The sequence below is a fragment of the Anastrepha obliqua genome, chromosome 3 (assembly GCF_027943255.1).
Source record: "Anastrepha obliqua isolate idAnaObli1 chromosome 3, idAnaObli1_1.0, whole genome shotgun sequence".
Lineage (NCBI taxonomy): Eukaryota > Metazoa > Arthropoda > Insecta > Diptera > Tephritidae > Anastrepha > Anastrepha obliqua.
The window spans coordinates 98248150-98263557 of record NC_072894.1 but is presented as its reverse complement, the minus strand read 5'-3'; the positions used below and the strand labels follow the sequence as shown (position 1 = coordinate 98263557).

Sequence of the window (15408 nt, the reverse complement as noted above, 5' to 3'; positions counted from 1 at the left end):
GCCAACGAAACCCGCTCTTTCACGTAAAAATCTGGATCTTCAAAAAAGTTATATCAAAGCCTCCGGAAGAGTTGTGGTAATATCCTTCTTAGAACTATTTATGTTTTCAACAACTCGCTACAATTACAGCCGACGTTTCTTTTCCCTTATCTTGTCTTCATATCATTTTCACTGCAAACTCCAATTGTTTTCGTTTCGTATTGGAAATTAGAGTTGGAAAATTTGGTGCTTTTTTTTTGGTTTGGAAATACAAACTTCAAAAGACTTTTCCGATCTACCTCGACCACCATTTAAAGTGGTGACCACAACAGAAAATTTAAGGTGCCCCGAAGTCAATTTCCATTATTGAACACAAAGTGCTCAAAATTTCCTACCGATTTATTCCACTTAGCTTGAACTATGAAGCAAGAAGTTTCGTATTTTTACGTTGATTGAGAGTAACATCGGGTCCGATAATGTAGAGTCACTTACTACTTCATAAACGTAGGTACACTAAAAAGGAATGAAAGTTAATCAAACTTAGAGTCTCAACCCAAAAATGATAGATTACCAGATTTTTCCATTTGCTATGGTGAAAAACCAAATTGTGCGAGTAACTTCGGCTGCGACGTCAACGGGGACTCGGCAACAAAATTCTGTACGCTCTTTTCGCACGCATTCACACACCCACCCAATCAGTCGTTTTTCAGAAGGCAACGCAGCAACATGAGTAAAGGTTGCGTTAATTTTTTTCGTAAAATCACAGTTTTTTCGTAAACAAACCGTTATCATGACCCATGTGACGCCAGCCAATCAGCAGATTCTTTCAAATTCGCTGAGAGCCAGTTAACGGTCTTATATTGGTCACACCTCTGAACTCTTTTTTACCATGGCCTCGGCCCATAGTTGGTTTGATATTCTTGTAGCCAATTCCATTTAAATACGAATATTTTCAAAACGCGTAAAAATGCGTGGCCTGGTTTTTATAGTCTCGTCAAAAATTGTGTTTATATTTTCTGTAAATAATGTCAAACAAATTTTTTTTTCATAAAATACATATACACATGTCGAAGTGATATTGAAGGACAAAGCCCTAAAAATCATTTAGAAGAAATATACACGTCCAGAGGATTTAAAACGTGTGACTAAGAAACAATGTCAAATAAGATTAGTTAACAATGAATCACATAGATTGTGTAAAGATCTGTTGATGTTTGACGGTTAAGCCGACTTTGAATAGATTTCTCTTTATTTGGAAGAATTCTCATCACAGGATAAATTAGTGTCGTTCTAACTAAGCCTAATAACGCTAATACCTATACAGATTTTTTTAAATCAACAAAAATTATCTATGCGATGGAACGCACTTATCAGAAGTTATTGGAAATAAACTTCATCACTTCCCTAAGAAAATATCAAATGGTTTGTTAATATTTGGTAACTAATCACGTGGATGAGTCGAAAAATCGAGTGGATAGGAGCTATAATAAAATGTAGAAAAAGCGATTTATTGCGTTGGCAACTAAGTAATTACGGATTTCACTCATAAATGGCTTGAATTGAATTTTTAGGTTTTTCATACGTAGTACAAATGTAAAACACATTTCGTTATTTAATAGTTGGCAATTCAGCTGTCAATCAGTAAAAGAAGTTTTTTGATCTGTTGCGTAGTTTTCGTTTGGCGTTCGTTGAAAAATGGACAATCAAAAGGAACATTTTCGTCACATTTTGCTTTTGCATTTCCGCAAAGGGAAAACCGCACCGCAAGCTCATAAAAAGTTATCTGCTGTTTATGGTGACGAAGTCTTAAAAAAACGGCAGTGTTAAAATTGGTTTGCCAAATTTCATTCAGGTGATTTTTCACACAAAGATGAAAAACGTTCTGGTCGTCCAGTTGAAGTTGATTACGCTCTAATCAAAGCAATAATCAATTCGAATCCTCACAGTACAACACATGAGATTGCAGAGATGCTTCATGTATAACATAAATGCATTGAAAATCACAAAAAACAAGTTGGCTATGTTCAAAAACTCGTAACATGGCTTCCTCACGAACTGAAAGGCACGCATTTAAAGCGACTGATAACCGGCGATGAAAAATGGGTCGACAATGAAAGGCCACACACATCTTTGGACTTTGGGCAAAAATTATTGGAGCTTGGTTGGAATGCTTTGCCACTTCCACCATATAGTCCTGACCTTGTACCATCTGATTACTTTTTGTTTCGATCGTTAAAAAACTCCTTGAATGGAACAAAAATATTTCAAGTATTTTAACTGCTAATATTAAAATTTATTATTATTATTTTTTTTTTATTAAATTTCTTAGCCTTCGGTGGACACACTGGGATATAAATGTTTCATGGATTAGTTTGTTCATTTCTAACATCTGGAAATATTCCGTTAGCAACACCGATTTTACTCTTCGAATTCATGCAGTGGACCCTCAGTAGTTGATACGCGTTGAATTTATGCAGATATAAAAAAGTGGTTGGCTGAAATTTACCCCAGTGTGTAGTTTCCGTACTTTTTTCCTTGTACAGTTAACGTCAAGAGAAAGTGTACACAATATATTGACAAGTCTAGGACACTATCATCAACATCAAAACAATTATTTCATCTTCCAAATAAAACATTTTCCACCTCGCTTTCTTTTAGAGACCGATTTTTGCCAACTTTGATTGCTCAAATATCGCACTGCGCAGCGTTACGTAAATTTTGATTTCTTATAGTGTGAAAATTAATTTGGCTTGTAGATACGCTTACTTCATAAGTTTATGCAATTTATGTCTAAGAAAAACATACCAGGTGAGGTTAGCTTCAAATGCAAAAAACTCTGTATAAGTCAGACCCTGCTGTGCACAGTTATTAGCTAACAAAAGTAAGTATTTTGGCACTCTATTTTGGAAATTGTTGATACGTTAACGGGTATCTCTAATACGCATGCATTTGTTGTTTGTTTTTGGCGCCTTCAAGTTGTTGAACGCACGCACGCCTTTCGGGCCTTCTAATTACAGGGCTGGTGTGCCTATTCTGTGAGTGCTTGCTGGTATCCACCTTCAGCCCAGTTGCTCTACTGCTTTGCTTTTTTACTCCTGCTTTCCGTATTATTTATCCCTTCTGTATTGTTTTCGAAAAGCGGTTGGTGTGCAATTTCAGTTAGTGGCTACACATCACGATCGAAAGGCCAATGCAGCGCCAGAACAATTTGATACATCAACAACCATAAACCAACAACCAATTCACCGGCCACTGTCGCTGTCGCTGCTGCTGCTGTTGCTGCTACTACCAAATTATAATAAAGTGAGCGCATATAAATGAGAACCGAAGCAAGTAGAATTTTTTCGTGTGCACTGTCAAGTGGGAAGGAAGCGCGGCTGCGCGTCATCACGACTTTTGCGCTGCAAAGCCACATTTTTTCAGATACCGCCACAACCAACTGCAATGGCAAACACCACTGTTGATTGTGTTTTGATTTTTATTAGTAGTCGCTGCTGCATGCATATTTAGTAACAATTTTATTGTTACTCTACTGCCGCCACCGTTTCGCCAATTGTTGCTTGCAGTGCAGTGGATGATTGCTTTTTTCGGTTAAACTCAAGCACACCAAAACAAAAAGGGACCAAAAACGCTTGGCATTGTTCGCTTAGTTGACAAGAAAAGCAATAAATGTTGCGACAATACTACAATTGTTTAACTATTGCCAGTTGCTGCATTACGTTACGTTGCTCTGGATTGCCTGCTACGCCGAATGAATGAATGAATGAAATTATTGCAAACACGTCGCTTTGATTTATTGTTGCAATGCGCATGAGTAATGGCGCACCACAAAGCCAACGTAAACAGCTACACACATACACACATACATACGCATACTAATGCATAAACTCTTGCATGCATATTTATCGGTATTTACTAAAGTGGAATTGTCAAGGATATTTACATGCATACTTGGCCACATATGTTTCGTTACGTTATGAGGCAAGTGCTGGGATGCAGCAGACTGCGGAAAAAGAGGTGACTAACTCAGCGGCTTTGAGCGGCTTTTCGACTTTTTTGGACAGTGTTCCAATTTGGAGGCGGAAATTGATGATATTTTAAATGAATTTAAATTTTAAAAAATTAAAGGAAAATATGGAAATTAACCGAATTTCAACTTCAATTATTGAAGCAAAGAGAATTTTTTCGAGTCGAGTGATACGCGAAGCCAGCATTTTGGCCCATATTTTTGTGAGTGATTCTGATTCTTTGGCAGTGATTCTGCTTGCAGTTATTTTTTAACGAATCCTTTATTGGAAAAATCAATTGCATCCAAGGCGAATCTGTTAAAGGTGGTGTTGGTAAATCAGCTGATTTGATTTTTTTCTTTCGCCGTGTCCATGTGGCTGTCAGGTCAGAACGAAACAAGGGGAATTCATTATTTGTTTTCTACTTTGCCAATACTTTGCCGTGACAATCAGACGTACAAAACATTGTTGTTGGTCTAGTGTCACCACATTAAAAAAATTCGCCTTTATTAAATCAATATTAAAATATGAAATCACTTCTTATTTTTTAAACTTAACTCTCCAATTTCCAAACCAGTCGAAAACCCTGAGTCGAAATTTTTTTTATTTGATTTATATATTTTACTAGCTTTAACCCTCGGCCCCGCTCTCGTAGAAGTAGTTTTGAGGCATTTAGGATATGTATATAAAAGAATTACAAACAATAATTTCATAGAAAATATTTTTTTATTAATAACCATAATATTAGAATACCCGGCATCCATTGCTATGCCTCGTTGAATAAAATCAAAACAACCAATCAGAAAAATATCAAGCAAAATTATTTTTATTAATTTTCTATCTCAAACCGTTTTTGAACTTTGCATTTGGGTCATAGTTGAACAGCCTATGCGGATTATGAAGTCTAGAATTTGCTATAAATAGTGGGAAATAGGGAAAACTGAAATTTTTTAGATTAAATTTAAGCAAATATTCGGTTATTAGTGACGAATGAGAGTGGTGGCGGGGACTGGGGGCTGTGGCAAGGGAGTTCCATCATAAAAACATGCCTATAACCTTCATTGGATGAAAATATGAATGTTTAAAAATGTTTACGTCATTTGGTGTTGTCGTTTCGTAGTGATGCGCGGACAACGTACAGATATTCACCTTTATAGTATAGATTAGCAAAAAATAAATAAGTAAGAAATTACGAAAGACTATCAAATTCATTTTTTGTTGTTTTGTTTAAGAAAACAATCAAAACATTGTTTTTAGTTAATTTCATTGTAAATTTGAATTTTATGCGTTTTGCCAATAAATAAAAAATTGAAAAACATTTGAAATCTATATACATATATAAAAAGAAGTTACATTTCCTTGGTAATCTTATAACTCAAGAACCGCCGAACCGATTGACACACAAATTTTAGAGTTCTTTTCTATCTTTGAGGAGGTGGTTTGTGTGAAGTTTGATTGAAATCGGTGCAGCCGTTCCTGAGTTATAACATTTTATATGAGTAATGGTTTCCTCTCATACGAAATGCCTGTATGGGAAAAACAACAACAAATACACAGCCGCTTATTAGCGTTTCTGTTGTACTGTTATGGTTGTAAGTGTTGTGTGTTGTATTATGTTAATATTAATTTTGGACGAAAATATAATAAAAACTGGAGCATTCAAGGAACTGGAAAAACATTTTTAACTTTATTTATTTTAGCATAATTTATTTAGCGTAAAAAATTGAAATGGAAATTAAAGAATCAAAGTTTAATTACAAGTTTTTATCGGCTCTTTCACCTTACCTGTATATAGGTGACCACCATAATCAAATTTTAAAAAAGTACAGAAAAGGCTATTGTGACATCTTTAGAAAGTATGTTGAATGAAAAAAATCAACTAATTAACTGTTTAAACATTTTACGAGTTCTATAAAGAAAACTTAATATGAAAAATTTCTTGCGATATAAAGAAAACATTTTATGTATGGTGGTGCGAAGCCCACTGGGAAATGCTAGTATTTAATTTTTTTTTTTCTTTTTTAAGAAAAGAGTCGAAAATATTTTCTTAGGTATTTTTATTGTAAATTTAAATTCAACAGCAAAAAGTACATAAAAAAAAAAACTGTGGCAAACTGTTCCTTTTCTTGGTTTTTGTATTGTTGAAGAAAGGAGTCGAAACAATTTTACAACTTCAACGATGAAAATTTAGTTTATAACATTGATCAATTTATAGCCAAATAAATTATAGAAGTTTAATATACGTTATCTCCTTTTTAAGCCCTTTTTAGGAGAATATAAATAAGTTTTAAAATTATGCCAAAGACATTCCAAATAATAATGATAACCTATTGTATAATCAAAAGAAAAATAAGTTTTAAACTCCTAGATAAATACAAATGTATGTTAGGATAATGCTAAATAATCTAATTTTATCATAACTTTGTATACTGCTATGTTAAAATGATTTTGGGCAATAAATGAAATGAAATGAAATGAAGTCGAAACAAATTTTTTTTCATTGTTAGTGATTTGATGGCAAAGAGTGAATAAATAAGAAACTTAGAAAACATTTCAAGCTTTTTGTTTTTTGGTGTTGGGAATTTAAAACAGCATTTCAACAACTTTTGTTTTTTGTTTTGTTTAAGAAAAGAGTCGAAACCGTTTTTATAATGAATTTCATTGTAAATTTGAATTTCATGGCGAAAAGTAAATAAATAAGAAATTTAAAAAATATTTTTTAATTTTGGTTTTCTAATTTTTTTTTTTTGGTTCTCAAGAACAGAGTCAAAAATTTTTTGTTTAGTTAATTTCATTGGTTTTGGTGGTAAAAAGTAAATAAATAGGAAATAAAAAATATGCTGAGCTAAAATTTTTGAGCTAAACAAATTGAGCCACATTTTTTTAAAGAAAAGTTTATTATAAAATAGCTTTTATGACGTGAAAATTTTACTTACACGTAAATTTTACTTACAGTCACTTACTACGTATTCACAATTTTTGTTCAATAACAACACTGGAAATGCTCCTTTCAAGGGACTTGAGCGCCATTTTTTTTACTGAAATTTAACAGATAAGATTAATTAATTATTTTTCTATTAAAATGGTAATCAAGTAAAAGGTATACCAACTTTTTCAAATTCTCTCACAGAAGGCATGGCAAATGGCTGTGCTGCTCTAGAATTACTTTCTTTTTTAAAACCAATTTTTTTCAAATTCTCGAGTGCGTTGCACTGCCAAATGGGACCCACTGTGCAGTCAATTGCTAAAATTGCATATGCAAAACTGGCAATTGCCATTATCTGCTTTTATAATGTCACATAATATTGGCATAGTTTACGAAATAAGGAAGGAGAACAAAAAGAGTAAGGCGTCCATCAGTTATTTGGCCAACTGGCAACGGTAATGAATGCTTGGCTTTTCACGTTTGGTTATTTATGAGTGCAACTGCAACCAACGGATTTATTGATTAAGACAATACCGAATTGCAATGCGATTTAAGGCATACATACATACATGCATGAGTACCTTATAAGTACATACACACATGCGCCTATATGTGTGGCATACAAGCCGTCCAAGGAAATCTTAGAATAGGGTGAAATACTATTTTCGCAAATGTAAACTAGGCTGGGTGGGAATAATTTTTAAGTAACTAGTGAACATAGAAAAACACTAGAAAAGTGAGCAAATGCTTTAAAATTTTTAGAAATCCCTAAGAAAGTGTGAAATGTTATTTCGGCAAACGTCAACTAGTCTGAATGGGAGTAGTTCATTAGTAACTGGTAGAAAATAGAAAAATTTTGGGTCATAAACCTTAAAAAAGGAAGCCTTAAAAAAATTAGACTTATTTTTCCGACAAATGATAACTAGTCTGAACGGGAGTAGTTTATTAGTAACTAGTTGAAAAGTGAGCAAATTTGGGTTAAACTTTTAAGGAAACCTTAAAAAAGTCTGAAATGTTTTTTCGGCAAGTTTGAGCTGGTCTGAATGGGACTAGTTTAGAAGTAACTAGTTATAAAAAGAAGAAATCGTGGTTAAAATTTTAGGAAACAACTAATAAAGGGTAAAATGCTATTTCGAAAAATTTGGCTTAGTAAAAATGGGCGTAATTTATTAATGACTGATTTTTCTAAAAAATTTTTTCGTTGCATACCTGCTGAGGAATTCATTTCATACTAAACAAATGTTCGGAAGGCTTTTATATGGAAGATGCTCTGCAAAAATAACTGGCAAAAATCAAGGCGGCATTTGAACGACTTCAAACTTTGGTGTATAAGATCTTTGTTATAAAGTAAGTTGTAATTATATTTTCTAGATTATAGTTAAATAAATAAAAAAATACTTTTATAAAAATTTCAAGAAAAAAATTTATCATGAAGAATATTGCGAAAGCCAACTATCTATCGGGCTGAACATAGCACTGATATCGAAATCGAATATCTTGCGGAATCTCCAAGTGTATTCCTAGCATAGGTTAGGTTAAGTTTTTGTGGCAGTCGACTTAGAGTACTCAACTTATTTAGACTATGTAGGTCAGTTGTGGTACCACTATGTAACACGGGAACCTCGGTATTTATGTATATTAAACTGTCTTTGGACTAAGTAGGTAATTGAGTAGTAAAGTCCTCTCTCGACGAACAAAACTAACACTCTACAAGACACTCATCATGCCCCTCCTAACGTATGGCGCAGAAGGGTGGACGATGACAAATCCAACGAAGCGATGCTTGGAGTGTTTGAGAGAAAGATTCTGCGTAAGATTTTTGGACCTTTGCACGTTGGCACGAGCGAATATCGCAGGCGATGGAACGGTGAGCTGTATGAGCTTTACGACGACAAAGACATAGCGCAGCGAATAAAGATCCAGCGGCTACGTTGGCTGAGTCATGTCGTCCGAATGGATACAAACGCTCCGGCTCTGAAAGTATTCGATGCGGTACCAGCTGGTGGTAGCAGAGGAAGAGGTAGGCCTGCTCTGCCTTGGAAAGATCAGGTGGAGAAAGACTTGGCTTCAGTTGGTGTGTCCAACTGGCCCGGTTAGTACGAAAAAAACGACTGGCGCGCTTTGTTAAGCTCGGCCAAAATCGCGTAAGCGGTTATCGCGCCAATTAAGAAGAGAGAGCTTCTTCTCTTATGAAGCGTAGAATAGGTTTTATCCCAACATCCGATAGTTCCGTAAGAGAGTCAAAATGGTATTTTCTTAACAACCTTGCTCTACTCCTAGCTAAGGCTGGACAATTACAGAGGAAATGTTCTATTGTTGCTTCCTCTTCCTTGTCTCTGCAGTATTCGTGAGAAAATACTTATTGCCTAGAAGAGTGTCCTCCTGACGACCTTCGAGACGTTCTCTGTTCAGAGGTTAAGCAATTCTCCTGATATTTTCTTATCTATTTGCGGCCAAATTAGCCCGGTCGTAACACAAGTATTTGATTCTTATTTCTCGCTTCTACAACTTAAAAAAGAAAACAAGAATCTTCAAATGCTTCAAAAGATGGCTGCAAATTGTTAGTTGGAGTACCACTAGACCTCTTTTACACCATCTCGTGTAACTAAACAAGCACTGGGGCTGAGAAAAACGTGCAGAACATGGATCAAAGGTATTGTCAAGAGAATTTTTTTAATCACTATGAAGCGATTTTCAGAGCGACTTTGTTGCCCTTATTCTGTGTTGCTCTACTCCATGAGGAATTCTGTAAATCAGGATTAGCAATCTTTTATTATTATTTATAGGGGATATATACAAACCCTTCAGTTCCTTTTATTATTATTATTACATTAATTTACTATTCAAAAGTGTGTGGTTATACGAAGCCTGAACCTCTCCACTTCAGTTTATTCACATAACACTGAAGTCAAGTTTTCATTCAGCCGAGCTAACTCAAGCTCACTAAATTCAGACTAAATAAGAAATATAATATTTAACTTTCTCACTCCATACATACGTCTCCGGATAGGACACACAATAGCTACGCATGCTCACCTCCTTGGTGGCATAAGAACCAATAACTGTCCATTCTGCAACGACACAGCAACTGTCCTACACCTATTAGAATTTTGCCCAATGCTTCGAGATAAAAGAGAATGTTACTCTAATATGGATCCTATTTCCCTCCTTTCCAGCCCAACTGAGGAAAACATAAAAACCATTTATAACTTACTAAAAGATTGTGACCTATTGAGAAGAATTTAACACAAAACATCCATTCAACGGTCAGCTGATAGCCTCTGATGCTAGCGCTGCATGTTTTTAGGTTGTACATATGTAAATTTACATTGTATAAGCTTATATAAATAAATAAAAAAAAAAAAAAAAATATTTACCACCAGCTTATTTTTTATTTATTTATTTTTTTTTTCTATTTCAGCGAGAGCCACACAGTTTTACAATTAATTTACAAATAGAATGATACTTCCAATCAGCTTCAGGCTCTCTTACACGAGCAAACCGATATCGCTGATGATGATACTCTTCGTTAGTTTGCCAGTCTTCTTCATGCCGAACACTTGCATAGAATCGAGTACCTTCGTGCCACTACGCGCTAGACCGAACGCAACACGTTTGCCATTCAACACACTTAACGGTTTAAGGCTCATTGAAAATTTCAGAGCATTTTGATTGAGCGCTTCCAGATTGTCCAGCGATAAGGATAAAGTGCCCGGCCGATTATGATCCAGTGCACGTATGTCGTACTCAATGCGATTAGGTTTGATTTTGTGACCTTCAGGTAGAAGCAGGCAGCAGTCTAGCCATAGGCCGGGAAATAGTCGATTTACTAGGATATTATTTTTATCACGATTGCGACAGGCACGCACAAATGCCAACACCACCTGTGGACAGGCTTCTGTGTATAATTGTATGACAATACGACCCGCCGGCCGCAAGCCTTTCACATAGAAATCGAAATAAATAACCGGCCGTAGCAGGCGACGCAACTGTTCATAGGGTGGCATTTCAATTTGTTTATATTTGGCCAATATTTGTGCGGGAATCACAAATTCTACAGCATCCTTCCGCACTTGACGCAACAAATGGGGCGCCATATGCGTATCCAAAGTTGTGCCCGTCGTTTTCAGCAACTGCCCAAATTTGGCATTGTCCTTCTCGATATGACGATTCTTCAAAATCATGTAAGGTATGCGAGATCGGGCAGAGTAAAATAACTTTTCGCGAAATGTATCCAATTTGCCGCCAATGCGTGAAATTATATTAATGCTACGTAGCAGCTCGTTGTTCATGCGACGGACACGCTCAAAGGCCTCGCAGTCGTCACGCAAGCTTGACGCACGTAAAACATTTCTGACATTGAGCTTTGGCGATATGTCGGCGACCCGGGGCTTGGCCTGCACAATCATGTTTTTGTAATTTTGGAGGCTTTGCTTACGCTTTTTTTCGGACAGCCTCGGATGTACAAGAATAGGCATCTTGTCTGTTTAAAATTTAAGCAATTACCGGACGTTAGCTAAATCACTTCAGTAAACGAAACGAAATGTTTTTGGATTTTAATCAATTTACTTAAGTTGAACCGGAAGATATTTGATGGAAATCTTTTCGAAAAAAAAAAAATTCATCTCGATAAATATTGAAAGAGAAATTTTTCTTTTGATGGGGAATTCATTCAAATGAATTTTGAGGTATTTCCTTTAGATTTAACCTGCAGTGTTGTATTTTTTGTAACTCACTGCTCATAAAAATCAGAGAACGTAACGTAAGAGCAAAATTTATTTTAATCGATAAAACACAAGGCGCAATCATCAAATGTGGTGGCACTAGACCAGGTAGGTCTCTCAATTTAACTAATTAATACTCAAATTAAACGTTTCAGCAATGCCTTCAGGGAGTTATTTCTTTGGCTATATCATTTTTCTCAAGGTCACAGTGAACGTTTGGAATCAGCCAGGATGCAAATCTCGTTATTTGCATTAAATGTTCTGTCAAAAGCGATCACCGAAGACGAGTATATTCAATTCGTCTTCGTATTCCGCCTTCGGTTACGAAGCACACCACAGAGCTGAAACATTAAGTGATAAAAAAGTTGAGTATGGTTTAACATCTGGGGACTTAACGAACCTGCGCACGCCTGTTGCGAAACTGTATTTCCATCCAGGTTGACGGAAGAATATTATGTTTTCCAAGTGCAGCATAGTAGCCACTAAAGAGACAAAATGAAGGAAACAAAATGATTTTAATAGCAAAGAAGCAATAGAGTTCTTAGTCTTGATAGTGCGACCAAAATTCCTAGAGAATGCCTGAATCCTTTCTCGCCCCCATGGGAATATTCACCTATGGGCATTATATGGCAGGGAAATTGCAAAGGTGAAGAGATGGCACAAGGCAGATGTGATGGCTAGATGAGCCACTTTTATGTAAAACGAAGGTGGGGACTCTTTGGTTAATGGCGGTCCCTTGGTCTGGATAACTATTCCTCAAGTCAACTCATTGTTACCAAGACCTTTTCATGGATCGAAAATGGCTCAGAGATATTCTGGAGTGAATAAAACCGCATTTCTCGTTTGTAAAGGGAGAGTTGGTCTTAAAAGGACACTTTTCGACAGAAGTCCCAGATATCAGGTTCAACACAGTTGCAAGCAAGCAGCTGCAGAAAGAATAATGATATGTGATCATCTAAGTGTTTACTTCTTAGCCGCCTTGCCGCAGCGAGACTAAGATTCAGAAGTGAGGACTGGATTTAGCTGCCCGCGGAATTTGTAGACGAAAAAACGTGCCTACTTACTTTAAGAGCTTTACTAAGTAAATGTCTACCTCTTGCTTGTTTTTATATAAATTCCTCAAATTTTTCTTAATCGCTTCTATTGAAGTATTTAACACAAATTAATGACTATGACTTTGTCACACACCTAAAAGAATTCATTTCATACACCGACTTTTAGTGCTATTTTCGTCACATGCATATATCATTGAAAAAGTAGACCCATGTCAACCGGTTTTTTCACGCTTCTTGGAAGGAAGCGCCAACCAATGCAAACACTTAAAAAGGGTAAATTCGCGCAACGTCCAACAATAAACAACAACGACGTAAGGCGCGCTTCTGTGCTAAGCTTGCTTATCATGATAAACGCGAAGATTTGGTTGATTGGAAGATATACCACAATCGCAAAATCCCATAAAGCTACGGCGCGATACAATTGAGCAATTCGCGCCAGCATTGTGGAGGCACTTCATCACCGCGTCGCGACGTGCGAATTTGAATAGCATAACTAGATTGCGATTTTTTTTGGCGATTGGCTTCTTAATATTTCTTTTCTCCTTGAGTTTTTTTTTTGTTTATAGTGTAGATTTGTTCTCAACTTTATGTTTGAGCCGCTAGCATTTTTCGGCGAATTCGCCAAGAGTTTTTTGTTGGCCATAAATGTGGCAATAAATTTTATTTTATTGGCGCAAAAAGCAAATAACAAATAGCAGCAGCGGCAAAAGAAGTCAATAAGTCGAAGGTGGTGGTAGAGGTAGTGGCGTGCGAGGAAGGGAAGAAGATATCAAAATGGTTGTGTGTGTATGTGTGTGTGTGTGGGTGTGGGTGTGAGTGTGCGTATGAAGTGCAAAGGTGGGAAAATACGGTTACTAAAGATGCAAACAAAACATATACACACATATATGTATGTACATACATACATACATAGATATTTGTATAGGCATCAGTGCCGCACACAAGGGGAGATTTACGGGTATCTGGGCCTCCTTCGGAATATAAAAGTAAAAAAATCGAAATTTATTGTCATTGCTGGGCATGGATATGCCTTAGTACTTCACTATCACAATTCCATTTCAACTTACTGAAGAAACGAAGTTCGACCAACCATTCGTTCATAAGGTTTGCCGTGAATTGGAAGCATCAGACGGTGATGCAGAATCTGTTGCAAAGAGCCGAGGAACATTCTGACACTGTCCGATCTGCAGAATTTTTTCAACAAGTGCAAGCGATCATTGGCGAAGACCCATGAAAATCAATGAGGTTCCTTGCGAGGGAGCTTAATGTTCCTGAGGATCTTATACGTCGAGTTATCCATGAAGATATGCGGTTTAAATCAAACATTATACGTAAAATATTATATTGAAGCGACCACGAGAACAATGAGTCATCCGATCAACACGCCTTCTAAATTAAAATTAAACACTCTAAAGTGCCTTAGATGTTATGGGTTTTTTCTGACGAAACAGAAAGCGAAGAGCAAAAGACCAACCGCAGAACTGAAAGATGACCACATGCATAATTATATGAATTAAATTTCGAATTACTTCCACATCTACCGCATTCGCCAGTTGTGGTTCCGAGCGACTACTGGCTGTTGACAGACCTAAAAAAATGCTCGCCGGAGATTATCGCCGAAACTGAGCCTATTTTAAGGCAAAAGATAAATCGTTCTACAAAAGTGCCATTGAAATGTTAGAGAGGGGCTGGAATGATTGTTTTATTCTTGGTGGAAATGCTGATGGGTAGAGCTAATTTTTAACAAAAAATGTCTTTTCTTTGTTAGCTCTGGGACTAGTCTAATGACCAAACAGAAATAGCAGACAAATCATTGTTTACTTTGAAACATAAATCTTCAATGAGACCAATACGACTGGACAAATACAATTGTATATCATCAGTATAGGCATGGACATTCACATACTGACAAAACAGTGGTCCAACGATAGACCCTTGTAGAACGCCAGTGTTCACAAATCCAATATAGCTGGCCACGAGTTTCATCGCACTGTCGCACTTAAATCCGCAATAATGCAAGGATGATAGATTTACAAGCAAATAACTATGGTGAAAAATAAAATTGTGAGGGAAATTTCGGCTACCATGTTATAGAGAATTCGGCAGCCGAAACCTGCACGATCATTTCATATGTATTCACTCACTCGGCCAATTAGTCGTTGCTCATACGGCAACGAAATGGCACAGCCTCAGTTTTTTTGTAAACACATCTCCTGTTACGTCAGTCCATCAGCTGATTCTGTCAAAATTTCTGAGACCCGGATATCGGCATGTTATTGGCCACATTTCTTTTCATCTACCCCCTACATCATGGGGACTAATGATAACTAAGATTTTTAGTGTAGAATTTTGAAAAAAATTCAAATTTTTTGATTGCATATTCTCAAAGTTTGGACATTTAAGACTATGTCATTAAGAGGACTTTTTAAAATTCCTATTATTCCTATTATTTTATGGGTTATAGCCTTTTTAGCGACATGGGAGCGGTTCCGGTCCGTGTTGTTTGAAAACTTTCTTTCTCAAAACTACTTTTTTCGAGTTGGTGGTAAGGATACCTCGAGTTCTAATCTACCGATTTGCTTTAAATTTGAGGAGGCTGTTCTTCATACATTCTTGCATTGGATAACCCTAGCTCGAAACTACAAATATATAAGTGAAAAAATTTAGTATTAAAAAAAAATCGGAATTGTTGAGAAAATATGCAAAAAGAATTATTT

General features: G+C 36.2%; 1 protein-coding gene across 1 annotated transcript; it reads right to left on the bottom strand.

Annotated features, from left to right (window-relative positions):
- Positions 1 to 10284: 10284 nt before the first annotated feature.
- LOC129241262 (uncharacterized) lies at positions 10285 to 11563 on the bottom strand. Its single transcript, XM_054877507.1, has one exon. The coding sequence runs from the start codon at positions 11388 to 11390 to the stop codon at positions 10401 to 10403; it is 990 nt and encodes a 329-aa protein (XP_054733482.1). The 5' UTR covers positions 11391 to 11563; the 3' UTR covers positions 10285 to 10400.
- Between the last annotated feature and the right edge of the window lie 3845 nt (positions 11564 to 15408).

Excerpts from the sequence above, each read along its gene's own strand:
- LOC129241262 (XM_054877507.1), bottom strand. The coding sequence starts at position 11,390 with ATGCCTATTCTTGTACATCCGAGGCTGTCCGAAAAAAAGCGTAAGCAA.